A 26,144-nucleotide genomic window follows, 5' to 3' on the forward strand; every position below is an offset into this window, starting at 1 on the left:
ATTGCTTTCTCAAGCGACGTCTCAACTGGCTTCTCGACGAACTTCTCGGCGAACTTCTCGGCCGGATTTTCGCTGGACTGCTGGGCGGGTTTTCCAACGGAATACTGTACGGCATGGCTGACAGGCTCTTCAACCGACTTATCAACTGTGGGGACGCTACCCATGTTCCCTACTTGACCATCACCAGATACCACAGCCAGCTTGCCGCGTGTGGTGTTACTAGAAACGAGCTCCTTTACAGAAGTTGATGAAGGGATAGCTTCTTTACGAGTAGGAATGACGCATGGAGTAGACACCTCCTCAATGCCACCATCCGTCTTCTTGTCCGAAGCCGCCGCACTGTTCGACACATTTGCAACAGACTGGCAGTCAGTAACAGGCTTGGAAGAAGAGATAGACGCCGCAACGTTCGGCTCGCTATCACAAGCACAGGGTGAAGTAGATGCCTTATGATCAGCTGATGGAGGAGTCTTGGGCTTTCCATTGGCCAAAACTTTGGAGTTGAAGTTCAGCGGGATGACCGGGACGATGGGCTTTCGCTTCAAATTTGTAGCTGGAAAAATCGAATTCTTGTTCGACGAAGGTGTCGAACTCGAAGAAACATTGTTAGATGGAGGCGTGGATGTGGCCGCACCGTGTTCCACTGACGCGGTACTACGGGGTTCCGGGGCAGCGATATGGATGAATGAGATGAGGCTGTCTGTCTTGTCATCTTCTACCGCGACCACATCATCCTGCTTCTCAGGGGTTGATGTGACACTAATATCGGTGTTCTTTTCATCATTCACCTCCTGGGGAGACCTAGCTCGCTCCAGATCAGTAGTAGATGTGACTGTGATGAGGCTGTCTTTCTGGTCGTCATCTACAGCAGTCACAGCATCCTGCTTCTCCGGAGATGCTACGGCGCCATCCTTTACATCCTTGTCGAAAGATCCAGCTCTCTCTGTGGAAGCTTTGTCTTGGGAACTGTTTCGGCCCTTTTTCTTTTTGGTTTTCTTGCCTTTTTTGGGTCTGCTCTGTCGTTTCTGGGCGTTGAGTGACTCCTGGGATTGGCTGATGACAGTAAGGAAGCCGTCACCATCATCCTTCTTCTCGGCTGCCTCATTGCGATCGACCATGCGGGAAGCTGCTGCATCAGCTGCAGGCTGACAAACAACAATCTCCTGAATCTCAGCATTCCTGACATCATGACGGTATTTACGTATGATTGCGGGATGTTGCTCCTTTCTTATAGCATCTCTTATCGCGTCTCTATCATTGGCGTTCTTCTTTACGAGCTCTCGCGCCAACCGTTCTGCCTGAACACCACGGGAGGAACCCATATTGGCCACAGCCTCCCCGAGATCTTTCCCGAGAGTGACAATACGGCTGTCCATACCATAGACTGGAACGGGGACCCTCGCACCATTGGACTCCGGGCTTGAAGTCGGAGTGGCAATCCCAGTAGACACGGTAGTCGGAGCAGAAGCGACATGTCCCAAGGGATATTCATGCTCCGGAGGCGCAAGCATCACCATTGTGCCATTGTTTGCATCGGTACTCTTGATTCCATGGGTGGATTCTCTGGTGCTCTTCATGAGTGCATTGGGGGCTGTTGGGGTGTCGGTAGCCTTTGCTTCAACTGGATCATGAGATGATAAACATTTGGACCCGTCACCGGCCTTGGCCGAAGGTTCGGCGCCGTTGGACGAAGCGTTGCGGGTACTGCCGAAGCTTTTGGTCGAAGTTCCAATCTTACCGCACTTGTCATCTTTGTCAAGAGCGGCATTGCGAAATGTATCCTTCACCAATGCTTGGGCGTCATCGAGATTCGAGTCTTGGCCTTGAAGACGGTCCACTCGATCATCCTGTTTCTTTCTGGTTGCGAGCGCAATATCGCCATCATCGGCAGCAATGTTTGCACTGGCCCAAGGGTTTCGTGACGCCGGACAGTCATCCGGGATGGTTGGCTGTTCATGGCGGCCAACACCTCGACGGCCAAACCCCTCATTCCAGCAGTTGTTGTACGCTTTCGTATTACGCGCAGAGCTGGGAGAATCTGCCTTGACGTCGTCCAAGAGCGTTGTATAACGGCTGTTCGAAGAAGTGTTGGGCGCTGGCAATATAGTTGAATCTGCTACAGCATCTTCCAAAAGCGTGGAGTTGCCTGTGGAGGAAGAAGTGACGGGAGCTTGGGTTGAAGTCGGGTCTGCATTAGTAATTTTCAAAGTGGCGGAATCACCCTCGGGCCAAGAAGCGACGGGCACTGAGGTTGCAATTGAATCCACCGTAGCATCAGTTTTAGCGGACGGGGAAGCTACCGGCGTCAGGATCATAGTCGAATTGATTAAGACAGTGGGAAGTTCATCCGACATAGAAGCCGCGAGCATTGGGGTCTTGATCTCCGAGTGCTTTGCTTGCTCCTCAATACTCTTCGCCGAGCTTGATGTAGGCAAGGCTAGCCCCGTAGATTCATTCGAGATGACCGCGTCCTTAGTAGCGGTTTTAGTCGTCGACAGCTCGTGAGAATCAAGGGGTTGAATCGCGGAATCTTGAGAATCAACGGTTCCCGAAACAGTTATGCCACCCTGTAAACTCTTCGCAGCTGTAGTAGCCATCTCGGCAATGGAGAGCATGGCGCGCTTGAGCGAGTCAATTTCGCGGTTCTTTGCGATGGTGAGTTCATGCTTGAGACTCTCAACTTCGCGGTTCTTTGCGGCGGTAAGCGACTGCTTGAGCTCTGCAATCTCGCGATCCTTGGCATTGGCGAGGCTCTGCTCAATCTGCTGAATCTTAAAATCTTTCGCAGCACTTTGCTGCTTGATCTGATCAATACTGGCCTTCAGCTGCTGGATTTCGTCGTCCTTGGCAGAGACTCGATTGACCCTGGCAAGCTCAGCTTTCAGTGATGCGATCTCACATCTTCTAGCGGTGATGACGGCGATGTTGCTTCTCAGCTGCTCGATCTCACGGTCCTTGGCTTCAGTAACTTGGTCTCTCGAAGCGATAGGGGCACTGTCCGCGCCTTGGTTGTTCTTCCAAAGCTTCTGAATCTCAGCCAGTCCATCTTCAATCAGCAAGACTCCGTTGCTATCCTTGTGCGCCATCGAGGGAGTGATGTGCTGTTGAATTTTCTTGATCATGTCGTCAGTTTCGGCTGCCTGAGCCTCCAACAGTACGGCAGCATCCTTTGATTTGAGCTTTGTGTCCATGGCCTCAAGCTGTGCCTTCTTCGAGTTCAGCTCGCAAGCAATGCCAACAGTGAGCTCCTGTGCATGCTTCTTCTTCATGGCTGCACTTTCAGCATCATGTTTCTGGACGAGACTGGCTATCTCGCATTCCAATTCGTGATTCTTCTTGGCCAGAGAGTCCATATCAGCTTGTCTAGTGGTGTCCTGCGAAGAGGAAGTGACCTGCTGATTAAGAGACTTTACGCGTGCCAACAGATGGTCGTTAGCAACTTTGAGACTTTTGTGTTGGCTTCTGGCTCGTTTGAGGTCTTGCTTCGAACGTTCGAGGTTTCGCTCCAGATTGTGAATCTCAAGCACTTGACTGGATCCAGTCTGGTTGAAGCCGTTCTCGTGGGCACGGGTAGCCGCACGCAGTGCACGAAGATCCTTCAAAGTGGGAGCGACACCAACATGAAAAACAGTGTCAGTCCCAGATAATGCAAATTTGGTGGGTCCCTCATCCTCATCCTCACTAGGAACCGCACCTTCCTTCTTTGCGCCTTCCTCAAGGTCGCTGGCGGTGGTAGGAGCCTAGATTGGCGTTAGCATGTCTGCAGCCAGTAACGGTCAGAAACAAGACCTTGTTACAAGGTTGCACGAGTGGTCGGGTCTGCCAGGTTGTAAAAATAGTGATAGAAAGTGAACGTACCTTGAGCTCATCATTTAATGCTACTGCCTTGGAATCCATCTCTACTGACGACTCGGTCTTGGGCAACCCAGGCAACGAGTACAGCGGGGAGTATGGCGGCGAGGATGCCATCTATAACAGTTTAGTTACTTGTTGTGTAAAGACATCTACAAAGCTGGACTAGACCAGATCATTACAATTGGCCGTGATTTTTCGGCGATCTAGATGGGCAGACGGGTGTTAGTTCACTTACCAGTAACGGAAAGTACGATGCAACCTGCAACGTGCTCGCAGTCGCTTTGCAACGTCTTGCGAGGTAGAATACCACAAGAAAGCGTTCTTGAATATGAATCGGCGAAATCTTTTGATCGTGACTTTCCAAAGCGGCCAGCAAAATAGTTTGGATGGCTCGGGGATGGTGGTTTGTAAACCAGCTGTAGTGGGTTGCAACAAACAGAGCGGCGACAAAATTAGGTAGGCAACCCAACCCCAGTGCAAGCACTACCAGTACACAACTGCAAAATTTCTACCTGAAAATTGACTTTCAGCTCAATAAAGAAAATCAATACTTGTGGTTCTAAAGGGGAAAGAGCGAAAAGAAAACACTTTGACTCAGTAACATCTTCACTGCCGACGTGATTCAGGGCTGACAATGGCATCACCATCGTCAGAGCTCTGTGAGAAAAGAGCCAGGATCATAACCAGTATATAAATACGATCACAAATCATATCACTTACTGGTTTCCAAGATACCACGTTGAGTCTCCGATATGAATTTCCCCTGGTATCAGCATGCGCCTTAGTTCTTGGAATTTCAGCACAACACATGCCAGACCATCTCCGTAGTAGAAGAGTGCATGGCCTTTCGAGTAATGCATAGATTGATGTCTAGATTGTTTTCTCGGCTGTCCTACCCTTGGACAACTGCTCCGTAGACCGAACAAAACCCAACATACCATGACGAACTGGGCGGCACAGTCAGCAATATTTCGAGACTTGTACAAGCTTCAACACGTTCCTACTCTTGGTCAGACACAGTGTACATGGCTATACCTATGTACTCAAGTACTTGAAGGATTGCCGGTAACTACAAACTGACCGGACAATGACTACCAACAGGCCTTAGCATGAATTTAGTTCTGGTTGAGTGATGTTTCGATGTGCGGATGGGATCGAATGCGAACGCATGCCCTCTAGAAATATGTCCAAGTCACTGAAGTACTTATCACCGCGAAAACAACGTGCCAGGGATCTATATACTGGCTCGATGAACCAAGATGGACTGGATTTGTCCACCCTAGTGAATTGCACCCTTTCATGACCACATCGGAGCCCGAGTATTACGCACATGGGTCGGTTGTGCCCGACAGGACCCATTCCATCTTTGGCTAAATGGTTTTGCTGAAATGTAGATCGCAGAATGAAACGAGATCGAGATGGCAGAACTCGACACCGAGATTAACGAAGGATCCATCTTTCCCAAGATATGTTTGCTCTTCGAGCACCCATACGACACGAAGCCGCAGCGACATTTGCGCAATGTCCAGTGGTGGAGCATTGTGCTGTCTGGATGCTCGGTGTTTATCTGAGGAAGAAAAGGAAAAACGAAAGGATCCGAATTTTCGTCGCTGCCAGTTTTGATGTGTCGTTAGAGATGCACAGACCACCTTGCAGCAACTCTGAACGCTAAGGACCACTTTGCCGGCTGACTTTGTTCGATTTTTGATTGGTTCGTTGATCCTCGGCAAGGAAGGGACATGTGGGATTGTTCCCGGCGGGCGATTGCACTTTCGGTCTCTATGATCATTTTGACATTCTGCTACTCTCGTTGCCGTGACGTTGTTTCATTTATCGACGTCAATACTGCCAACCGGTGACACGAACTTGAGAAGTTGGTAGCACAAGCGCGTGCATTGAATCTCAGAGTGAAGATGAATGCACAAAGACTGGGTTTGTCGGCACTGCGCCAAGGTGAGCACCAATCTTGAGCTCCATTCCCCAAGCCATGATGTTATAGCACTTGTTTGTTGTATGACCGATTCCGGGGCCGTTCAAAAGGGATATGGAGAAAGAGCCACAAAAGAAATGAAAGAGTCGAGGAGCTTGGATATTCAACAGCGGCGCATCTCCGCAAACGATAATTCCACCGAATATTGTGTCGACGGAAGAGACATAATGGCTAGGCCATTGAAACAGAAAAGCGAATGATGGACCATTGGACGGGACGGGCAACCCATGATCTATACAAAGAGCACTGAGTACGGGGGGACCAACTGGTGCTAACCTACTCTACAACAGGCGCCAAGCCCAATGTCTTCTTCTCAAACAACGTTCAGCGTCTGGCAGTGACTCTAATGCAAACACGGTATGTCCAGGCACAATCATCTTATTCAACTATCATACGCAGCCCTGCTAACAACTAGCAGCCCAGTAACTACATCAAAGCTCAGCGAGGCCGACGCCCAATCTCTCCTAGCACAGCAGCGACGCCAACGACCCGTATCACCCCATCTCGAAATCTACGATAAGTCCCAGACATACTACGGCGCCTCAATCGGCACTCGTATCAGCGGGTCCATCTTTTCCGGTGGCTTCTACGTCTTCGCTACCGCATACCTCGTCGCTCCTCTGTTCGGCTGGCATCTCGAGTCCGCCTCTCTGGCCGCAGCAGTCGGTGCTCTCCCCATAGCGGTTAAGGGCGGTCTTAAGTTCCTCATCTCATGGCCATTCGTGTTCCACGCCATCAATGGCATCAGGCATTTGGTGTGGGACTTCGCCCGGGGGTTCTCGAAGCCGGCTATCATGAAGGGTGGATACGCCATCGCTGGCGCGAGTACGGTTGGTGCGCTGGCACTGGCCTTCCTGTTGTAAATTTAGTTAATGGGCGATGATGAGGATGTTGGGCGCCATGGCGGAAACCAGGAGGGCAAGAATGGAGAACGCAGCAGAATTCGGGATGACCCAACTGATGTTTACGCATGATTATATACATCACTGTAGCAATATAAAATTTCTTTGTTCTATTCATCATAATACTCTGAGGACTCGGTGACATGCTGCCGTTCGCATTTGATGGCTTGGCAGCTGTATCTGCTAGAAAGATTAACTAGAAACGGGCATGTTTTGAGACGGCAGTTGACAAGACTGTACACGGAACAAACACGTCATAACGCCTATAGGCAGGGTAATGTCAAGGGCGCATGAATAATTGCATCGCAAGAGTATATATTCTCAATCGGCCTGCTATTTGCTCTTACAAACAAGTTTGTAGTGCCTTGGATTTGAGGAAGTGGGTCTCCATCTGGTCGCAAATCCAGTGAAGTAATGCTCATGTGTAGTCGGCCCTGTACTCCATTCGCCTGATCTAAGTCATCCTCGGGTATAACGTCGGGCTTTAGACGCGTGAATGCGCAACAAAACAGATTGTCCCGTCATCATAATCAATGGCCACTTGAAGACACATGCTGCCCCATATTTTCTCATCATGGTCCTCGTCTCAAAATAACCAAACTGCCTCTCTTCATGCAAATCCTCAGTGGCCCGGGTTTTCAGAGAAATCTGCGAGAGCCCACCTACACTTCCACAGCAGCATTTCCTACATGAAGGCTCTTGCCTGCAGAACTACCTCGATCAGTCGATGATCTCCCAGTCTCAAGATCCGTTCGCCTATGATTTCACCCAGAAACTCCTTGAGTTGGGTCGATTCATGTTCATTGACGCCATTGACACCGTTGGTCATCGACATATCCTGACTGGGTGCCACTTCCCGGATAACCTTCACGATGGCTCCGACCAATGCCTCATACTCAATACGGCTGCTCTCGGTGTCATTCTTGACTTTCTGCAGTATCAACTGCTCAAAGCCCTTCAGGTTCGGCAAAACAAGCACCTTCACGGCCTCTGGGCCACCCGTTGCCGACAAGCCCAAAATGGCCCCATACCAGACAGCTGGGGTCATGTTGGCATCTAAGAAGTGCTTCAGGCAAGATCGTGTGAGTTTGGGACGGAGCATCTTATTAGTCCGCGAATACTTCTTGGCGATCTTGCCGATCAAGCTGGCTGCAAGCTCGCGGAGCTGGTACTGCTGCTTCAGTTCGTCCGTTCCACTCTCGGTGCCCAGTTTACGGCCCATTAGGCACGTCAACACGGGTGCTGACAGCGGAGTGGCGTAGGGGTCGAGGAACATCTCGGGGTTTTGGATGAGAGCATTGGTGAGAGACATCATATGGCGCAGCACGAAGAGATCGTCGAGGTGATGGGTGACTTCGTTTGAGATGAAATTGACGAAGTAAGGGATCAATTGGTGAATACCAGGATCGGAAGAGATGGACTCGAGGGCAGCATCGCGAAGTCGGTCAACTTCGGGATCTGGGTTGTCGTCGAGCAGAGCAGATTGAACCTTCTCAAAGTAGAGCGTCAGTTCGGTGCTGATGATGTGCTTTACAGCAGGGCGGAAGTTGGCAGCCTGGTTTCCAGCCAAAGCAGGAAGCGCAGGATGAGCGCCAGGGCCTTTGGGCAGAAGCTCTTGGTTCCGTGCCTCGCCGGTACTGGGGTTCTGGGGGATTGTAGGCTGGACGCCTTCTATAGCGAGCCAATGGCCTGTGATTATCAGCAGCTGCGTATCAATGGTAGTATTGGCCGTGGGCTTACCCGTGAAACTCATATCCCTCGGGACCTTGGGCAGTGGGGCATTGATCAACTTCTCAAAGTCGACTTCCTCATCTTCGATATAGAAGAGCGGCTGGCCCGGACCCAGGCTTGCCTCGCCATATCTCAGCGGACGAGTGGAGTCATAGCCGTAGAGTGGTTCCACGTCGAGAACTTTGAGGGCCAGCAGAATGTCCTGAACAGTCATGGTGGTTCGCTTCGCGGCTCGCATGAATCGCAGTGCCTCTACAATGACCTGACCGATGCGATACTCGACGTCCTGCGACAATGTGCGGAGGGCCTCGTCGCCGAGGTTGCCAATGCCAACAGACTCAGCTACATCCTTGACGTTCTCGGGGTTCCATAGAAGCCGCGGATCGTTGGAGGTGGGGGCCTTGTTGGCGGCATCTTGGGGAACGACAGAGCGCGCGTTACTAGTCGAAGCCATAATGGCTGCGGCGAAGATCCAATCGCGGAGCTGCGCGCAGGCTTTCAAATACCGAAGAGTGGATTTCGCGGCTTGTTTCGGTCAGATGGATTCGGCGAAGAAAAGGAAGTCGGGTTGCGTCGAAGAATGCAAGCCTGTCGCACGACGAGTTTCTGTGGTTGTCGAGATGAAGATTTGCCAGGCGCGGCAGGAAGTTACAAAGGTAACGTGTGCGGCGATGGATAGAGACGGTTGAAAGGATGGCCGCGATTGTACGAAAGAGCGGACGGGGGTTTCTTCCGGGACTGCTTGCTTCCTGGAGCTTGCTTTTGTGAGAAGGCGCGAGGGCGAACAACGGTTTGAACAACAGAGATTCACCAATCGGGCGCTCAAGCGAGCTCAGATCATGGGTTCGAGGTCGACGTAGAATCGGTTCAGTGGGTAAGGCAAGTTCACGGCCGAAATTGCTGTTACTTCCTCCTTAGCATTGTCAAAGCAACCGCGGTCAATCGTGTAAACAATATGGAATGGCAGTGACACAAGATTATCCTCCAGTTTCAATATAGTGCGAGTTTGACCTGTCGAGTCGTTGCGTCGGCTCGGGGGGCTGGACGAGGCTACTGGACAGTCGACGACGAGATGTATTCGTGCAGCCTCACGGCAAGTAGGAGGTTGAAGTGAATTGACGAAGAGGAAATGGCCTTACGTCATTGGCCACATCTCCAAGGTGGGGCGCTGGTGCGACCGCAGGCCCAAAGCTTTCACAGGGGTCAGCCAGCGCAGTTGGAGCTTTATTGCTCCCCCGAACCATGCCAGTACTGTTGCATACCTGCCTTACTCTGCGACAAGCTGAGAGAGCGATCCTCTGCCTTGTAAATATTTGGTTAACTCGGCTCTATCTGTCACAAGCTGATCACGCTGGGATTCTACCTGAGCAGTCAACCTTGAGAGAGGGAAAGTGGTATATCATACATTTCTCCGGTCAAGCGAGCCAACTCTGGGATATTGGACCTCGGCTTCTGCCTATGTCGGAGGGCTTGATATAGTCCACACATACAATATCTTCGATGAAGATGTTAGTGCCCGTTTCTTTGACCATGGAATGGCCAATATGATTGGGCCTCTGGGAACGCTGAAGGCGACGACAACACCGTCGTCTCTGGCCCCTATCAGACATTGGCACCAGTTACGATACAAAGGGAAATCAGTTGGCTGAAGTTACGTTTTCTTCATGGGACCTTGGGGAGCCTGGCTTCACCGCCTTGCAGAGGTTCTCGTCTGCACCGTATGTTAGAAATAACCATAGTCGACATAAATACACAGCGTCTCGGACGACGCATGAAACCAAGCTCGATGCACCCAAGTCCGGGAAGCGGAACACATCCGTTGGGAGCAATCCGTCATGGTCGGTGCCTATACAACCTGGAATGCGGGTCATCGAAATAAACCACTCCTCTGGTCTAGCTACGTAGTATAGTGACTGTTTTGGGGAGCCTGGTGTCTTTTTTCATTTCGTTCATGTTCCTAATTGGCAGTCATAATTTTTACTCGGTGTCGGCTGTCACTTCTACTATGTGCGTCGATTCTTTGTTCAGCCAAGTCCAAGTTAGCAATTCCAGCAGAGAGTCACAACCAACATGCACTTGAACAAGAAAACCACCTTCCATCCGATGGCATGTGCAAGTTTCAGGATCAACAAACGTACAAATGTAACATTTCTGAACAATTGTGGTCGTCAGATGATGTAGCTCACCCGGCGCCAACTGATTTTGAGTGTCATTTGCACTGATAGACCCAATACCAGGCGTGGAAGACTCAGTTCGCCTTAAATTAGGACTTTATATCGGGTGTACGGAGGACGATCGGCCATATGCAACTCGGACTGGACAGCACCTCAACTCCAACCAGATACTTCGAGATGAGTACAAATGTCCATTTCTCCGCTCCGATCTTCAACAACAGGCACTCAAGGTTACGAGGAACTTTTACACCGGAGCACGATGTGACGATTTCAAACATTCATACGCGGGCCGGCCATTTCGCTTCTCTTGACCAGACTTGAATATAGTGATCCACGTGGAGCCTGTTTATTCACTCGAGGGCCCACTCCAAATCGACCAGACGAGGGGACTTTTCCGCGATATATGGTCTTGGATTTGTCTGACATAGCGATATCACGGGGAAAGGGTGGTGGAGGTCGTGCATCATTGAATTTGGTATTTCATTGTGCGCCGTACATGTAACTACTCCTATCAGTCTTTCCAGCATGCTGACAAGAGCTACAGAGGGTTACAGACCAGTACATTAGGTATCTCCGCTGTATTATGGGGAGTACTTTAAGATGATAGGAGCACTCTTTAGCAATTCTGGCGAGCATTGGGGAAACGCCGTCAAGTTGCTTCCCCGTGTCAAGAGATCTGGCTTGGTCCACGAGCTGGGGATAGGCCCATCAATTGAAAGTTTATCAACGGCCTACGCTGGCGGGGCAGTTCGGGTCTACACGCCTAGCCTTGGGATGGTTGATGTGGAATGGAAGGTAGTGTAAGCCGAAATCATGAAGCCCGTTGTAGTCAAACACAGAATACAATTTTCATTACAAGGCGGGGAATCGATTGCAAGGCACGACTTGACAAATCACAGAGCGGTGGTTTAAAGCATCGTAACATTTCTTTAATGTATTTTAAATTGTTTATTCAAGTAGCCTACTTCTGTTGGTATGATCTTAACTATGGCTCTCGTCACATCCAGTGCTAGAAGCTCGGAGATACCGCTCGGGCAATACCAACCAGCACTGATCGATAACGCAACCATCCTTATCAGTAAATCATGGATTTGAGTTTCCTGGCATGAGTTACGCACGTTGTGGAAAAGTTTAGCCTCAGGTATAGAGGGGTAAAAGGCACCCAGGCACGAACTAGTGTATTTAGAGACCCCCCGGGAGTCGATAGGGCAGTTCTTCCCCTCGTTCCTTCGCAGTATCAATACGCACCCAATACTCGGAATCTGACACATGTTGCGTTATTGCCTCTACTTCGAATACTTTGGGGCGTCAAAGACGGTTTACAGTAGCTTTGAAACAAACAGCGTGTCTTGCAGTAGGCACGGGGCAGTCGATTCGATCACCAGGTATAGATAGAAGAGATTCAAGAGCCCGCCAAATCTTTGGCAAACTGCTACGCCAGGTTAACAATAAACTCATTTGATGTGATAAAGTTTGCCGCACCCAATATCCAGGTTGATGAAAACTTTCACCCGTCATCTTGTAATTAGTTTTCTCATGTCAAATGGAGATATGTCCTTCGCATCATATCCAGAGATAATTAATCGGACTGCTTCAATTTGGGGTGCCCACGTTCGTACACTTGGTAGATCGCACAATACGTCGTTGAAACATGCCCGATACAATCCGATTTATTTCCAAGGCTCTACTCTTTACATTTACGACTGGCCTTTTCAACTATCAGCTCTATGTCCTCGTCAAAAATACCCTTGGATTCTAAGACGGGACATTGGGAAAACCTCATAGAAATACTTGCACTCAACCTCCAATCTATGAATGCTACCTACGAGCAGTTCGTCCACCTATCCACAATGGACCACAAAACCCCAACCTCAATAAAGCCAGCCGCATCTAATTGCCGCCAGGCTCATCTTCGAACAACGCGACGCCACGTACGTGGTGATCAACACAGATTGAGCCGTGGAGTTCCTCCGCAAGATGGAGCGTTTTCTCTCTATCATGATCATCCTCTGTTCTCTAATTGTTGGGTTGACCTGGGGCCCTGGGAGCCAGATGGACAAAAGGGGGGTCCATGCCGTCCATGCTGGACCGACTCTGAGCATGGGGCGTGGTTATTATGAATCTGATAAGAGGTCATTGCTATATGATCTGGCCCTGTTTGGACGTCATCACTCTGTATACCGCGTTCAGATGAGGATGAAGATATTGGTAGTAGACGTTGAATACGGGGCGGATACTACTGGATCGTTCGTGGAACCGAAGGATGGCCGGCCGCTCGCTGTATGTCAGATCAAATCTGGACAAGAGCTCGAAGTGAGAATCTATGTTATAGTCGCCTGAGGTAAAACCCGGAGCGAGTACAGGCCCTACACACATGATGGAATTACAAATGGCAGCTTCGCAATCTGTTAGTCGCATGGTTAGGTAAATGCTTGATACTGTTATCAAGCGTAATACTGTTTGAGACATTCGTGTTCACTAGTACAAAACTTCTCTGCATATACCGGTATGCGGTTAGCTTCTCATGCGACATATGCTTGTGTGGTTGGCTCGCATGTCTGGGCGTTTGATATGATTCGCAAACACTGGCATACATGATTTATTGAACTGCAAACTCTTGCCATTCATAGGAAGTTTATTAGCAGATGCAGTTGCGTTTACAAACTCAGTTGGGAAGTAAAGCCGGATCTGATGTAGCACTATGCAGATCCGTAGCACACACTGTCAACGCAAACACATATAAGTACACATTTATAGATCAGCAGAGTTGCAACCCCATAACTCCCTCGAACTGCAAATAAGATACCCATCCCGAAAGATGGGAAGAAAAGAATTCTCCCAAGTTCGCACGAGATCCGGAACTCGGCGCATCGATCTCGGGCTTCCAGCTCAACATAGGCTTCGTCCACCAACTAGCCGAGAACTGGACCTCCAGCCTCAGGGGCACGTCACCGCCGACCCGGGATGAAGCCTGTACCGACCGATCCGCCTTCACCAAGAAGGTCTCCGAGCCGGATAAGATGGACGTAACGCCGCCCCCAGAGCGGCATGCGGACCATGTTCCTTGCTCAGCCCTCCTACACCACCTGCCCCAAAGCAAAGCCACCGAAATCAAGCGCGTGGCCACCACCGAACATAATCCCTGGATCTCGACTTAGGAGGCCTTCATCGCCTTCCACCGCATGCCCATCTATAACCGGGACCCGGCCTCACCCGCTTTCTTCATCGAATCTGTCAACATGCGCACGCAGGTGCAGCCCCAACTCCCCAATTGATATCAGGGGAATGCTATCTGACTTAGCACATCGCAGTTTGACCCCCCTATCCTCACTCTCGGCCACACATAGCGTCGTATATACGCCAAGTCTCCAATGGCACCACACAGGCCGTTATGGACAAGGCCCTGGATGCCACTGTGCCCGTCCGTAACAAGGCGTCGCTGTATGTTCGCCTCGACGCGATACTGTCCATAAGTTCTTTTGTCGCCAATTGATGCGCAGCCATAATTTTCGAGGCTGATAAGGGCTCTGAATTGTAATTCCATTTGAGAAGCGCATTGTCAATGTCTTGATTGAGGATCCTACAGTAAAGAAGCACTTTGAGTTCAGGGGTTCTAATTCACATACACCATGTAGTTTGACTAAGACTGGGATACCACTTGTTTAGAGAGACAACGAAAAATATCATAGATACTTTGGCACTCAGCCGTCCATTACAAAGATTCAATTTCCCAGTGGCGTGTTTATTGCTGCATTCTCCCTCTCATCATTTGGCTTCCGCAACTGGGCTATTTTTGTGATATTTTGTGTCCAATCCCATTGACATAGCCACCCAATTCCCCCTTATCCCCCGATCTCACAACTCCTCATGCTCAACACCCACACAAGCCCCTTCCGCAATGCCCTTAACTCCTACTCGCCAAGCCACCGTCAGTCACTTTCCTTGAACCCTCTTTCCGACTTGCTCCTCGAACTTACTCAATTTATCACTTATCCAACAAGTCCCCATGATACATCCCTTAGCCTCCGCAGCATACCGCTCCTGCTTTTGACATAGACATTTCAAATCTGCAAGATCACACCCAATAGCCTGAGACGCGGACACGTGACAGGGCTTCGCGCAGTTGGGGAGCTGGCTATAAAGCGCAGTGCCGTCTGCGATGGCGTAGACGGAGGGAAGAGTCATGAAAATGGCGGAGGCGACAATTTGAAGACGCATTTTGCTGTGTGGTGAGATCAAGAGCAGAGAGGGCCCGTCAAATTGTGGTATGAACCTGAATCTGAAGTGATCTGAGACAATTGATATTGAAATACCAAGGCTGTGACTGAAAATTTTTGGGAAATCAAGAGAAAATGGGAAGAATGCAGGACGGCTGGTAGCTCTGATATGCGGAGGAACTTATTCGCGTTGGAGCGGGCTCCGTCAGGTAATCGGCTTCTGAAGTTGGTGCAGGTGATTGCTTCGATGTAATTGGAGGAGTGAACGTCAGGTTTTCCAGTTTGGGCCTGACGATGACACACCTAAACCAGTAAATAAATTGACTTCGGCGGTCCACAACTCATATTCTATCGATTTACTCGTATGAGCTCGGCAATGATCTGACAGGGCTGCTCGTGGATGTTGGTGCGTGTTTACATTCTACCCGCTCTTTTGTCATGTTTACATTACATAGAGTCTAAATAATGCAGCGGTTACATCGCGTCCCGATACACCCAACTTTTCTATAATCGCAACGAAATTTCCATCCGCCGTCGCTGCCACATTAAGCAACTGTGACTCCATAAAAAACATTACATCCCTAGGAGAGCACGAGCTCCTAGCTCACTGCAGACGTAGATGACGTCGTGGGCATCGGAGAAGCCGTTGAACTTCGTTGCCGAGCACTTGGTGTAGGCGCCCATGTCCTCGAAATACAGCCAGTCTCCGACGTCGAGTTCTTGCTTGAAGCGGATGCTCTCGGTAATGCGGTCAATACCATCGCAAGTGGGGCCCCAAATGGAGTGCTCAATCCCAGCATCGACTCCCTCAGGGAAGGCCTCCGCAGAGGGGGTGTTGTACAAGGTTCGCTGGCCGGTGCGCAGGACCTTAGCAACAGGTTGCTGGTGGTCAAACATGATGCTGCTGAAGTTTCCATAAAGGCCGTCGTTGATGTAAGTCATATAGCTGGCCTCACCAGTGGCTGGGTCCTGAATGGTACGACGCGCAATGATGTTGCAGGCAATGGTGAATGCTGACGAGACGTAATATCGGCCTGGCTCAGCGATGATATTGACGTGGGGTGGGACGTACTCGTCGAGGGCATCGCGTAGAACGGAAGCCATATCCTCAAACGTGTCGCCGATGAAGCCGCCACCCACATCGAGAGTCTTCAAGTCGAAGCCATGCGCGTAGGCCTGCTTGAAAACAACGTCGGCGTCCTGAACGGCCTTTAGGAAAGCCATGGGGTCTGAAGCGCCAGAGCCGACATGGAAACTGACGCCAACAACATTGAGGCCGAGTTCCTTGGCCAAGGCCAGAAGATCGTCGGTCGTATCGAGGGAGGCGCCGAACTTCAAGCTGAGCCGGCACAAGCTCGACGAGTCATCGGTCAGGATGCGCAAGTAGAGCTCGGCATCGGGAAACAGCTTGGCAATCTTACGGAGCTCATCGGCATTGTCAAATGTCATCTGCTTCACGCCCTTGCTGGCGACGTACCGCACATATGAATTGGTCTTGCAGGGCTGAGCGTAGATGATACGTTCAGGCTCAACGCCCATGTCCAGGACCTGCTCAATCTCTGACTTGGAGGCGCAGTCGAAGCCAGTGCCGAGTCCAGCCAGAAGTTGGATGACTCGAGGGTCGGGATTGCATTTGACGGCTGCAGGAAAGGTTAGCCGTGAGCACGACGGTTGGGGTGAACGAACGTACCGTAGAATGGCTTCACGCGTGGCAGATTCTTCTTCCACCGCATGTGCTGGCGGTAGACCTCGCCAAGATCGCCCACGAAGAATGTATCCTCGTCTCCCGGTTCGCAACTTTCATGGTCGATACCCTCGACACGTCGTCGGAGAGCATCGCCGATCAAATGTTTAGCGAAAACAGCGCCATTGTGATGATGCTCCAAGAAGGGATTCTTCTTGAAATCATTGAGTGCGTGGTTATTTTTAAATATAACCGGTGCAAATTGTTCGACGACAGCTGTTGCCATAACCATATCCCTCAGGATCGCCGGTGACGGGATCGAGAGAGGATTTTCGGGATTCGTGGATGCGACTTGTTCAGAGAAGACTCTGGTGGTGTACGCTACCTAGCAAGACTAGATAGTGTAGAATTTTAAGATGATTGAACCAGAAGATGATCTCTGATGTTAGGGGGGTCGAAAAGGGTAGCTTCCTGCTCCCGTAGCGATCTGGCGAGGTCTCCTCGACTCTCCCTCAAACAGAGGAAGAACCGCAGAACTCGTCCTATGCGGCAGCTGGTGGTGGGGGTAGTATACGGGGTCCTGGTTCGGAATCGAATCGAACAAGAGAGGCACGCGTTTTTGCTTAGGAGACTTCAGCAGAGGGAGGCGGTCGAGAGTTGATGATGTGGAATGTTTGCCGAAGGCTGAAATCTTGATCAGAGACGAAGTTCACGGCCACGGGAGCCGTATTGATGGTGGTGCCTTTGAGAAGACCAAAGGCAGTCGCGTCCAAGTGACGGTGACAAAGTAGCTCTGCGTAGAAACACTTAGGATAGGTTTTTGTGCAGCGATGCAATGGCTGCAGGGTTGACGAGGTCCAAGAAGAAGTTGATGTTTGGGCCAAAGGTTGACGGAGGTGCCCAGAGTGTAGGAAAACGGGTGGTTAGTGGGGAAACTGGAGCAGAATTTGTGTGGTGCAGCGAGAGTGCAAAATCAATAGCATAGTGGGGCAAAGTATGCTGGGGCATCACATGCAGACCAAGATGCGACACTCCGTTTGGAAACTCTTTTCGACGAATGACGTATCGAGCAGGTTCTACCGTTTTATCTGGGATTATTACAATCCTACGGGGCGTAGTAGGGTGACGCAGAGAAGAAAGGCGAAGGGCCTCCGACAATGATGCTTGAGAGGTCCCGCTGACTCAAAGGGGGCAAAGGGGGCGATGCTGGAAAAGAAGAGCCTGTCGATATTCTGCCTTACGGTGCTCGTGGTGTGGAGATCTATCACAATTCAGACAGCATCAAAGACGGACTAGTTCCGACCGTGACCAGGGCCACGAGCTGAAGCTTCCACACCCAGCCAACAGCAGAGACTGGACCGGATGCGATCAGCCAGGGGAAGCCGTTTTTCATGCAGAGAGTGTGTGGCGGGGTTTGCCAATTCTTTTTCTCTGAACCAGCAGAGGCCGAGTCGCATTTGCCCCATTCGTTCAAATCTTCCAACGGAAATCCAACGGAAGCTCTGAGAAACTGCGACGCCAGGTCACCATCACCCATTTTTGCATAGAACTTGGAATACCTGGGAGATGCTTGTCGAGACACGCCAACGTCGCAGTAACATCTTTCCTTCCGGCCAAATCGGGACTCCCCGATCCTTGACCGCAACTTGCTAGTTGTCATTGGCTATGCAGCTTTTGCATGAAAGCTTGTCGCATCCTCCTGTCATCGGGATTAGTCGCCTTGATCTACTATATTTACATGCTACCCTAATCACACCAGGAGCTTCCGCATAGGCAAATAACGACCAAAACCCCATGGACTCAACAAATCTTGGCAACCTGCGCAAATGCTTTACAATCGGGCCTTGCAAACCACCTAGCAGTCATGCCTAACCTGTCTGATGCCGAAAATCGCGCAGAGCTGGAATTAGCCTATTGTCCAACCGGGAACAGTTCACGATGCTGGATATGGGTATGAAGAGCGGTCAGCGTGCTGCGTGCCTTGTCCTCTTGGATGCGGTTTACTACCTCGGGCACTCCCACGTAGGTATTCGTGCTCATTTCTATAATGAACATCGTGTACACACCCTCAAATTTCTATCTTTTTCTACTTTCTGTATTTCACCACTGCGCTGGCAGTCATTGGGTGGAACCCTGCTATCTGACTATGCATGCGCTGTTACATGTCACATACCCTCAATCCTCGAAATTGCCGAATTCTTATTCACGGAAGCGGCGACGTCTCCTAGGATTATGAGTCGCCATCCATATCATCAGCGACTCCAACGTTCATCGCCAGACTAAATGTACCGTAATCATGTCTTAGGCCATCGAAGGTGCAAAGAAACCACGTGTCAAAAGCCGAATGTATATGCTAGTGGACAGCGATCTTGTATATTTATGTCCACGTGTTTCTAAGACAAGCTTAATTCGCAGGGCGATACAGTTATATAGGGCCGACTAATCATGTTGCCTACTCTCTACATAGTAAGACGGGATGTGTCGAGGGACGCCACCGGCCTACTGGGATGAATAACAAAGCTGGTCAAATACCGCAATCTCACCAATGTCCTTGGAATAATATATATGTTCCCATATCACAGGAAACTTGCAAGTATTCCTACTCAGGTAAACTTTTCAAATGCCAGATGCAATACTCATTGCGGTGTTTGGGCAGCCTCGAGTTACACGGGTCAACGACCACTAACATCCACGCAGCGGCAGCCTCCAAGTCCAGTATCACCCGTCGCTAGCTCGATGACAGCGCCATGGAGGGATGTAACCTATACCGCGTCGACCAGATTTCAGAAGAGGACCTGCAAAACCTTTCACACGACGTGCGCGACCCTACCGCAAGAAGGCTGTTTTCCAGGACCCATACTGGTCGCGCCAGCCGTCGCAGCGAAAGCGTCAGAATCTTCTAGTGCCGCCGGCAGCGAATCCCACTCAAGTCTACCAACACTGCACCAAGAAGCGATGCGCTGACGTGTTGATATTCCTGCTGCACTCGTATATGGAGAAAGACGACCGCGTAAGCCGCATACGGGCGTGCATGCCTGCCGACTGGCAGAGGGGCTACGACACGGAAAATTTTCGCCCCGTCACCCGCGAGGAGGCTGGCGCCCCCTTTAAGATCGCCGCAGACACCATCTGTAGTTGATGGATGAAGCGTCACGATGACCTGCCTGCTTCTGTGTTCGAGTTCGAGAAGACGACGAGCGACCCCAGACCCACACCAGAGCGCACTCGCTATGGCAGGTATCTGCCGCCGCGCGACACTACCCATGGACGAAGATGACGATGGCGACGGCAAGTTGGTTAGTGATGATGAGGATATAGACGGTGATGACCTTGCGCGAGAGTTGGAAGAACAATTGAACCGTGAACTGGAACAAGAAAAAGCACCTCAGTTGGATACCAATGACCCTCAACCCTGACTTTTGCGCCTGAGCCTACGGCAACGGCGCCAGGCAATATCATCATTCAGAGCCCAATTACGCAAGCCTTGGCAGTAGGCACCTCCATGACCTCGGAAACGGCTCTCTTCCAAGACGTTGATGCCCAAGTACAGGCAGAGAATCCAGCACCCTGATTGCGCGTGCGATGCTCAACATGATGCGCCCATGGCGGCATTTTGCTTGAAAACACAACAGGTACGGAGTTGGAGCAGAAAGGCGATGCATTGGTACATCTGGGGGCTGGTACTGAGTATTTGGATTTCATTCCTTGTTATCGTATACAACGCTGGAGCTCGAGTAATTCGTCGACCTGTTCGAATTGTCCTTAAGTCACTCGGCGCCCTTACTTTTGGTTGCACGTAGCAGGTATTCTCTTCGTCGAGAAGATAACGGAGCATTGCAGTTTTCACGTCCAAGGGCCGTTCTGCCAGCCGTGGCTTATAAGCCATGCGCCAGGAAGACCACCTACACCACAGCTGAGCCGACTGTTGCTTGTATTCTTTCGGTCTTGGAAGCCATCCTGGGAAAAGCGGCAAGCTGGCAATGATTTTTGACTTCAGCGCCGGAACAGAAGACAAGGTAATTCAAAGCTCGATACCGGGTTGTGACGATCGAGCCTGAGACAGTTGAACGTCAAGCGTCGTTGCGGTCTCCGAATTTGCAATTCTTGCGCCAAAAAAATGCTTAACGCTCTACGCTCAATCGCAACCCATAACCATAAATGTTCGTCATGCCGACGATGCAGGTTGACGCGTAAACGTTTGACGCTGGAGCAGAGTTGAAGTGGAACTGGATTTGCCTGATGCTGAAATTCTGTCTGACTTTTGCAAATATTTTCTTGACGGCTAGGGTTTATCAGAAGCCGGTTTGAGCCTGAAGGAGCTAGCTTTTCCGGTTGATAACCTGGCACAGTAGTGCTGAGGACTGGGGCGGATGGGATATTCGCGCAGCCGAGGGTGATTCAGACATGGTCTATGATTATAAGAAGTGTAGTCTCTGTATGCCCCGTCGTTTCTTGTTACGTCCAAGACCCCATCGATCTACCAATGATTCCGATAATAAGATCCAACTACCCACCATGACATGCTTTCTGCGCGGAGGATGTCGAACTGCCCAGGCAGCCTGAACATAGCTTCATCTTCGAAGCGCGGTTCTCAATCGCTACTAAACGTCTGGCTGTCACAATCCACAAGCAAAAACATGAGCAGCCGCAACAGAACCGTGTGAGGTATGTGTTACCATGTGTGCACTGGTATATTTGCAACATGGGAAACTGATGTAGCGGTGACACCTAGGACTTGTACTTTGTGTGCTCAAAGCGCTTATGCTGTGAAACTTGACACCCCTGTCTGGATACCAACATGTGAGACCAGATCCCGCTGCTATCCATATACATTTTCAGAGCACATGCCGGGCCGGTTAAGCGCATGCGGTGCAATAATATCTGCGACGACACATTAGCGTCAGGTTCTGCAAGCCATCCTGACAATATTAAAGAACTAAGAAAGGTGGCCATATTTCAGAGACTGTGTAACAAAAGGGTATCGGTCGTTGCTACCCTGAGGGTAGCTCCGTTCTAGAGCTAATGTCCTTCATCATCAAGGCGAGGGGTGGACTGGAAGTGGTTATCAGTAGGAGGGGGAATATATTACCTGTTATTAGTGGCTGGGGGATGTAGTCCTGACACCTAGGCCGTCGCCGAGTAGCATAACCTAGAGAGAATGCATGCATGTGCTCTGTCCTATAGTCCGGAGTTCCAAAGCTGAGGAATCCGAGTCTGAAAGGACGAACAGGCCATACCGCGGATCTGTTTCCGACCTCCCCACCTCTTGCGAAGTAGACAGGCCTTCCACTGACCCAGCAGTTCGCCATCGTTTGCTCTCGCGTCTTTATGTGGTCTCCTTGCTACGGGGAAGCATACGCAAGAAGACGTATCGTATCTGAACGCTGTTGATATAGTGAAATGGTAGGTTGGATGGCGACGATAGCGGAGGCATCCTCCCTGGAAAAGCTCCTCCGTTCCGGTAGATGATTAGTATTCATACAGGAGTAGGGTATATGCACAAATATGGTACAATATTTACAATGTGCCCATCAGCACTCTTACTCTTCGCCCTTGACATTCATCTCCCGAACAGTCCAAGTCCCGTCGACCCATTCCTGCTTCTTGCCGAGAAAGACGACTCTCTCAGCTTGCTTCTCCAGCACTTCAACAATGTACTTCTGTGCTGCCTCCCTGACTTGGTCTTTCGTCACATCAAGTAGTTCCACTCGTCGCTTTTGCTTCATGTTCTCGGTGATGCCCGCGACGAACTGGTCCATGCCCTCGGTGTTGACTGACTTCGGAGCGTCGATGCCCTGGAACACTGAGATCTTGGCTTCTTCGAGATCTTGATCTTCCCACTGTTTATCAACAGCCCAGCGACCGGCGTTGCGTATGATTGAGAGGGTGTTTTGCGGGTTGGGGTCACGATACGAGTAGAACCCGAAGAGTCCCTCCAAACCCTTCATGTATGCACCGCCACCGTAGGCACCACCCTTTTCGCGAATCTCATGATGTAGATGCTTGTGCGTCAGCAGTTGCGATAGGATTTGGAGTGGTGCGACGTCCGCGTGGGTGTACGAAACGGTGGGGAGAGCCAAGCCGCCATAATATACTTGATACGGGAGCGGATAGAAGGCCTTGATATCACGGGTAGAAGTTTGAGTCCTAGAGGCTGGGAATGATACCGCTTCCGAGGGTCGCGACGAATTGAAGTTGGCCAGAGCTGACGTGTTTGTGCCGACGCTGTCAGAGCCACAAGTCAAGGCAAAGCGCATATTGGACCCGGCCAAAGCAAACTGCTGGATTTGCTTGAGCTTTGCAATGATGTCATCATATCGGTCGGTATCCGGTCGCCCAGCTAAGGAGGTTATGAGCTTCACCTGTGTCAGACCGGCAACCTGCTCCGTCAGCCAGGCGTCTCGCGTCAAGCCAGCTTCTGCCGCCCTGCGCGCATAAGCATGGCCTGATGAAGCAATATCATTGACCACGCCATCAGATGCAGCCTCGAGCAACTGCCTGATGTGTTTGGCCGCCTCCGGGCTGTCGAAGTTCGTTTCTAGAATAAGTTTCTGGATTAATTCGAGCATGACCGGAACGTTTCGATCCAATGCCATACCACGCAGTGCTATGCCTTCAGATGCTTGATGGAAATCCTTGGGCGACACGGTGCTGTGGTAACCAATCGAAATACCGCCCGTCTTTAACTTGATCATGTCTTCCAGTTGCTCCATCGTCATATCCTTGGTGCCGAGCCGCATTATTGCGTCCGTGAACAAGGGAATCAGAGCACGGAGCTCATCTGGTAGGTTCTCCAGCTTGTTTATAGCGCGGAAGTAAGTCAGGCCATTGGTAGGCGCCTCTCGCCACTGAGTTTCCACCCCTTGCGTCTTGTCATTTCGAACCTCAATGCGCTCCTTCTCTCTGGGGATGTCCTTGACATATACCGTCGGGAGACAGCTCAAGTCCTGCGTATTTGACTTTCCCTGTTCCTCCAGCAGTGCCAGCTCACGCTGCGCAAAGAAACTGCGTGCTTCAGATTCACCACCGGCTTCTCGAGTTGCTTCCATAATCTTGGCAGCCAATCTTTCGTCCTCTTCTTTGGCGAGTTCCTCGCCGTAAGTAGCTGAGGGTGCCATTGTGAAAGTGAGGGTGTTCTCATTCATCAAGTACTTGTCCATCAGACCTTCAAGATAACCACCCTCGGCCATGCGAGTCTCGAAACCCCGGACGACGTCATTCCAAGCCAACGAATCGAACGGGTCTGTTCCCTTGAACCATGAAGACTTCAAGCGCTGCACGATGCCCATCCCAAAATTGGCAGTCTTGTGCTTTAGACCCAGTTCCAGCTGATGCAAGTATCCGTCGATCTTGGATCTGTCGAAGCCTTTCTGTCGGATATCTTGTAGAATCTTTTGGACTTCGCCCTTGACCTTCTCCACATTCGTTGCTTGAACTCCAGTGAGACCGACAGAAAAGATGCCAACCGCTCCATGGCTATCGTAGCCAGCGTTGGGACTAAAGTCTGTACCCAGCCCGGCCTCAATCAAGCCCTTGTAAATAGGGGAGCCGTATCCATCCATCAGCAACTTCTCGAGAATCGACAAGGAGAAAGACTCGATGACATCGCTGGTTTCTCCGGTTGTCCACGAGACGGATGTCTTGTATTGCTTGTCTGGATCTGCTAATGGATCGACCGGACCGAAGACAGTTACCACCCTCGGTCCTCCACTAAGGTCAATCGGTCGCTTGTGTTCCAGGTCGGCTTTGATCTTCTCAAACACGGACAGACGCGCATCTACTTCCTTCAAATGGTCAGCCAACGGCATATCCCCATACGTCAAGACCTTGGCGTTGCTTGGATGGTAGTGCTCGGCGTGGAAGTTCTTCAGTTGCTCGTACGTCAAATCGGTGATCTTTTGAGGGTCACCACCCGAGTTATTGATGGAAGGGAACATGCTGTCTTGGAATCGGATGTAGAACAAATAGCCAGCATCCGACATCTGGCCTTTCATCTCGTTGTACACGACGCCTTTGAACACAAGCTTGCTGTCTTCCGGTTTCGCCTCGCCTTCTGCTGCAGCAGCTCGTGGATTCTCAGGTCCTATCCTCCACCCCTCTTGCGTGAAGTCGGTCTTCTTCAGCAAAGGATGTAATGTGGCATCCATGTATACAGACATAAGGTTCTGAAAGTCCTGAGCGTTAGTGGTCGCGAAGGGGTAGAACGTGTGGTCCGATGCGGTAAACGCATTCATGAAGTTGGACAAGGTGCGAGGAAGCATCTTGAAAAAAGGGTCGCGGATAGGATACTTTTCGCTGCCACATAGCGTCGTGTGCTCGAGGATATGCGGCACTCCCGTGTCGTCTGGGGGGTTCGTCTTGAAGCCAATGGAGAAGACATTGTTGCTGTCGTCGCGGGCAATGTGGAGATAGTCTGCACCAGTCTTGTCATGCTGAAGATGCAGAGCCGTCAACTCAAGTTCAGGGACATGTTTCGTCCGCACCAAGGTGAAGCCATGGAGCTTCTCGCCAGGCTTTGGGTATTGAGAAAGCTCCGTCACGGCCTTCTTCGCGGCACCCTTGGCCGCATTGGTCGCATTTCGAAGCATTGTAATAAAAGATGCTGAATGCGCCTATATGTGGAAAGGTGAAAAATATGAATCACGACCGGATACAGGACAGATATGGTTCAACAGATGCAATGCGCCATGGTTGTTTGGACATGAAAATGTTGGCGTTGCTCCAGTTCTTCCAAAAGCTTCCGGGGTAATAGTTGGACGACGCATATTTCGTAATAAGGGGATTTCTAAGCTCGGGATCAAAGCATATCACTTATCCACCCAGTTGAATATACTCGGGCCCTCCCAACTAACCGGATTAAGCTCCTAAAAGGTAGACATATGGAGGATATTGGCAGGGACGACTTGAAAGATGACGAAGGGAAAGAACAACTCTTCAAGTCATAAACGCGTCTTTAATAAAAAACCAGCCTTAAACTGATCTTCATCCCAATTACCACTTGCTTTATGTGTCTTTACAGCCTTGGAGTGCAGCTTTATAGGTGAATATCGTCAGCCAGCGCGGCTAATCTTCCCGGCTAGGTCCACCAACCTGGGTCGCACGCGATTCATGCATTGCGTTTATTTCCTTGTAACCGACACTAGTCGTTTCCAGAGTATCTATCATCAAAGTCTTCATCATTGATACGACCAGAGCACCAAACCTAGGCGTCTAAGCCACCATCCTCGTTGCCGCCCGTCTCAACTCACTGGATCAATCCTGGCCGCCACCGCAGTACCTATGAATCCGCTTTGGGTCTTCCACCGCTTGTCATCGCCAACCCCCAACATCCCGTGTCCGCTCAACTCGTTCGAGAGGTCGACTCTGATGTGACCATGGCGACCGCAAACCATCTCGTCAATTCGGCGACGCCTGCTCCCCTTGCTTCCATACCGAATACGAATGGCGCGTCTGTAGGCCACGCGCACGACGAACACTTGGCCCACCAAACGAACGGTCATCATCACCACCATGTCCCTGTACAGGATCCCCGACCAGCGCCCACGCCCACACCCGCCATGACGTCGAATAAGAAGGCGAAAGGCAAAAAGG

At 50.7% G+C, this 26,144-nt stretch overlaps 9 protein-coding genes across 9 annotated transcripts; 4 read left to right on the forward strand and 5 right to left on the reverse strand.

Annotated features, from left to right (window-relative positions):
- The first annotated feature begins 5,585 nt into the window (after nucleotides 1–5,585).
- On the forward strand, nucleotides 5,586–6,867 carry BCR38DRAFT_417626 (uncharacterized protein). Its single transcript, XM_040859164.1, has 3 exons — nucleotides 5,586–5,808; nucleotides 6,136–6,202; nucleotides 6,264–6,867. Exons 1-3 carry the CDS (start codon nucleotides 5,769–5,771, stop codon nucleotides 6,706–6,708), a joined length of 552 nt encoding a protein of 183 aa, XP_040721236.1. The 5' UTR covers nucleotides 5,586–5,768; the 3' UTR covers nucleotides 6,709–6,867.
- A 565-nt stretch (nucleotides 6,868–7,432) lies between these two features.
- BCR38DRAFT_331312 (TATA box binding protein associated factor) lies at nucleotides 7,433–8,932 on the reverse strand (the record flags this gene model as incomplete). Its single annotated transcript, XM_040855041.1, has 2 exons — nucleotides 7,433–8,436; nucleotides 8,488–8,932. The coding sequence occupies 2 exons, from the start codon at nucleotides 8,930–8,932 to the stop codon at nucleotides 7,433–7,435; spliced, it is 1,449 nt and encodes a 482-aa protein (XP_040721237.1).
- Nucleotides 8,933–9,712: 780 nt separating this feature from the next.
- On the forward strand, nucleotides 9,713–10,368 carry BCR38DRAFT_417629 (uncharacterized protein). Its single transcript, XM_040859165.1, has one exon. The coding sequence runs from the start codon at nucleotides 9,721–9,723 to the stop codon at nucleotides 9,955–9,957; it is 237 nt and encodes a 78-aa protein (XP_040721238.1). The 5' UTR covers nucleotides 9,713–9,720; the 3' UTR covers nucleotides 9,958–10,368.
- A 2,261-nt stretch (nucleotides 10,369–12,629) lies between these two features.
- Nucleotides 12,630–13,810, forward strand: BCR38DRAFT_480145 (uncharacterized protein; the record flags this gene model as incomplete). Its single annotated transcript, XM_040863240.1, has 2 exons — nucleotides 12,630–12,932; nucleotides 13,496–13,810. The coding sequence occupies 2 exons, from the start codon at nucleotides 12,630–12,632 to the stop codon at nucleotides 13,808–13,810; spliced, it is 618 nt and encodes a 205-aa protein (XP_040721239.1).
- Nucleotides 13,811–14,642: 832 nt separating this feature from the next.
- BCR38DRAFT_307566 (uncharacterized protein) lies at nucleotides 14,643–14,849 on the reverse strand (the record flags this gene model as incomplete). Its single annotated transcript, XM_040854628.1, has 1 exon — nucleotides 14,643–14,849. A coding segment is annotated over one exon (207 nt), but the record flags the coding sequence as incomplete, so codon positions are not given.
- Nucleotides 14,850–15,442: 593 nt separating this feature from the next.
- On the reverse strand, nucleotides 15,443–16,845 carry BCR38DRAFT_330132 (ornithine decarboxylase; the record flags this gene model as incomplete). The annotated part of the gene is made up of 2 exons (XM_040854933.1): nucleotides 15,443–16,509; nucleotides 16,560–16,845. The coding sequence occupies 2 exons, from the start codon at nucleotides 16,843–16,845 to the stop codon at nucleotides 15,443–15,445; spliced, it is 1,353 nt and encodes a 450-aa protein (XP_040721241.1).
- Nucleotides 16,846–16,998: 153 nt separating this feature from the next.
- On the reverse strand, nucleotides 16,999–17,259 carry BCR38DRAFT_331539 (uncharacterized protein; the record flags this gene model as incomplete). Its single annotated transcript, XM_040855063.1, has 1 exon — nucleotides 16,999–17,259. A coding segment is annotated over one exon (261 nt), but the record flags the coding sequence as incomplete, so codon positions are not given.
- A 2,041-nt stretch (nucleotides 17,260–19,300) lies between these two features.
- On the forward strand, nucleotides 19,301–19,969 carry BCR38DRAFT_480147 (uncharacterized protein; the record flags this gene model as incomplete). The annotated part of the gene is made up of 3 exons (XM_040863241.1): nucleotides 19,301–19,369; nucleotides 19,426–19,684; nucleotides 19,761–19,969. 3 exons carry the CDS (start codon nucleotides 19,301–19,303, stop codon nucleotides 19,967–19,969), a joined length of 537 nt encoding a protein of 178 aa, XP_040721243.1.
- A 2,124-nt stretch (nucleotides 19,970–22,093) lies between these two features.
- BCR38DRAFT_480148 (Metalloenzyme, LuxS/M16 peptidase-like protein) lies at nucleotides 22,094–25,141 on the reverse strand (the record flags this gene model as incomplete). Its single annotated transcript, XM_040863242.1, has 1 exon — nucleotides 22,094–25,141. One exon carries the CDS (start codon nucleotides 25,139–25,141, stop codon nucleotides 22,094–22,096), a length of 3,048 nt encoding a protein of 1,015 aa, XP_040721244.1.
- Nucleotides 25,142–26,144: the final 1,003 nt, after the last annotated feature.

This window comes from Pseudomassariella vexata (assembly GCF_002105095.1).
Source record: "Pseudomassariella vexata strain CBS 129021 chromosome Unknown BCR38scaffold_1, whole genome shotgun sequence".
Classification (NCBI taxonomy): domain Eukaryota; kingdom Fungi; phylum Ascomycota; class Sordariomycetes; order Amphisphaeriales; family Pseudomassariaceae; genus Pseudomassariella; species Pseudomassariella vexata.

What these genes read in the sequence shown, in the direction of transcription:
- BCR38DRAFT_417626 (XM_040859164.1), top strand. Translation starts at nt 5,769, where the DNA reads ATGAATGCACAAAGACTGGGTTTGTCGGCACTGCGCCAAG. An exon ending in TTTGTCGGCACTGCGCCAAG is followed by an intron (nt 5,809 to 6,135) that starts GTGAGCACCAAT and finishes ACTCTACAACAG; the next exon opens with GCGCCAAGCCCAATGTCTTC. An exon ending in GTGACTCTAATGCAAACACG is followed by an intron (nt 6,203 to 6,263) that starts GTATGTCCAGGC and finishes AACAACTAGCAG; the next exon opens with CCCAGTAACTACATCAAAGC.
- BCR38DRAFT_417629 (XM_040859165.1), top strand. Translation starts at nt 9,721, where the DNA reads ATGCCAGTACTGTTGCATACCTGCCTTACTCTGCGACAAGCTGAGAGA.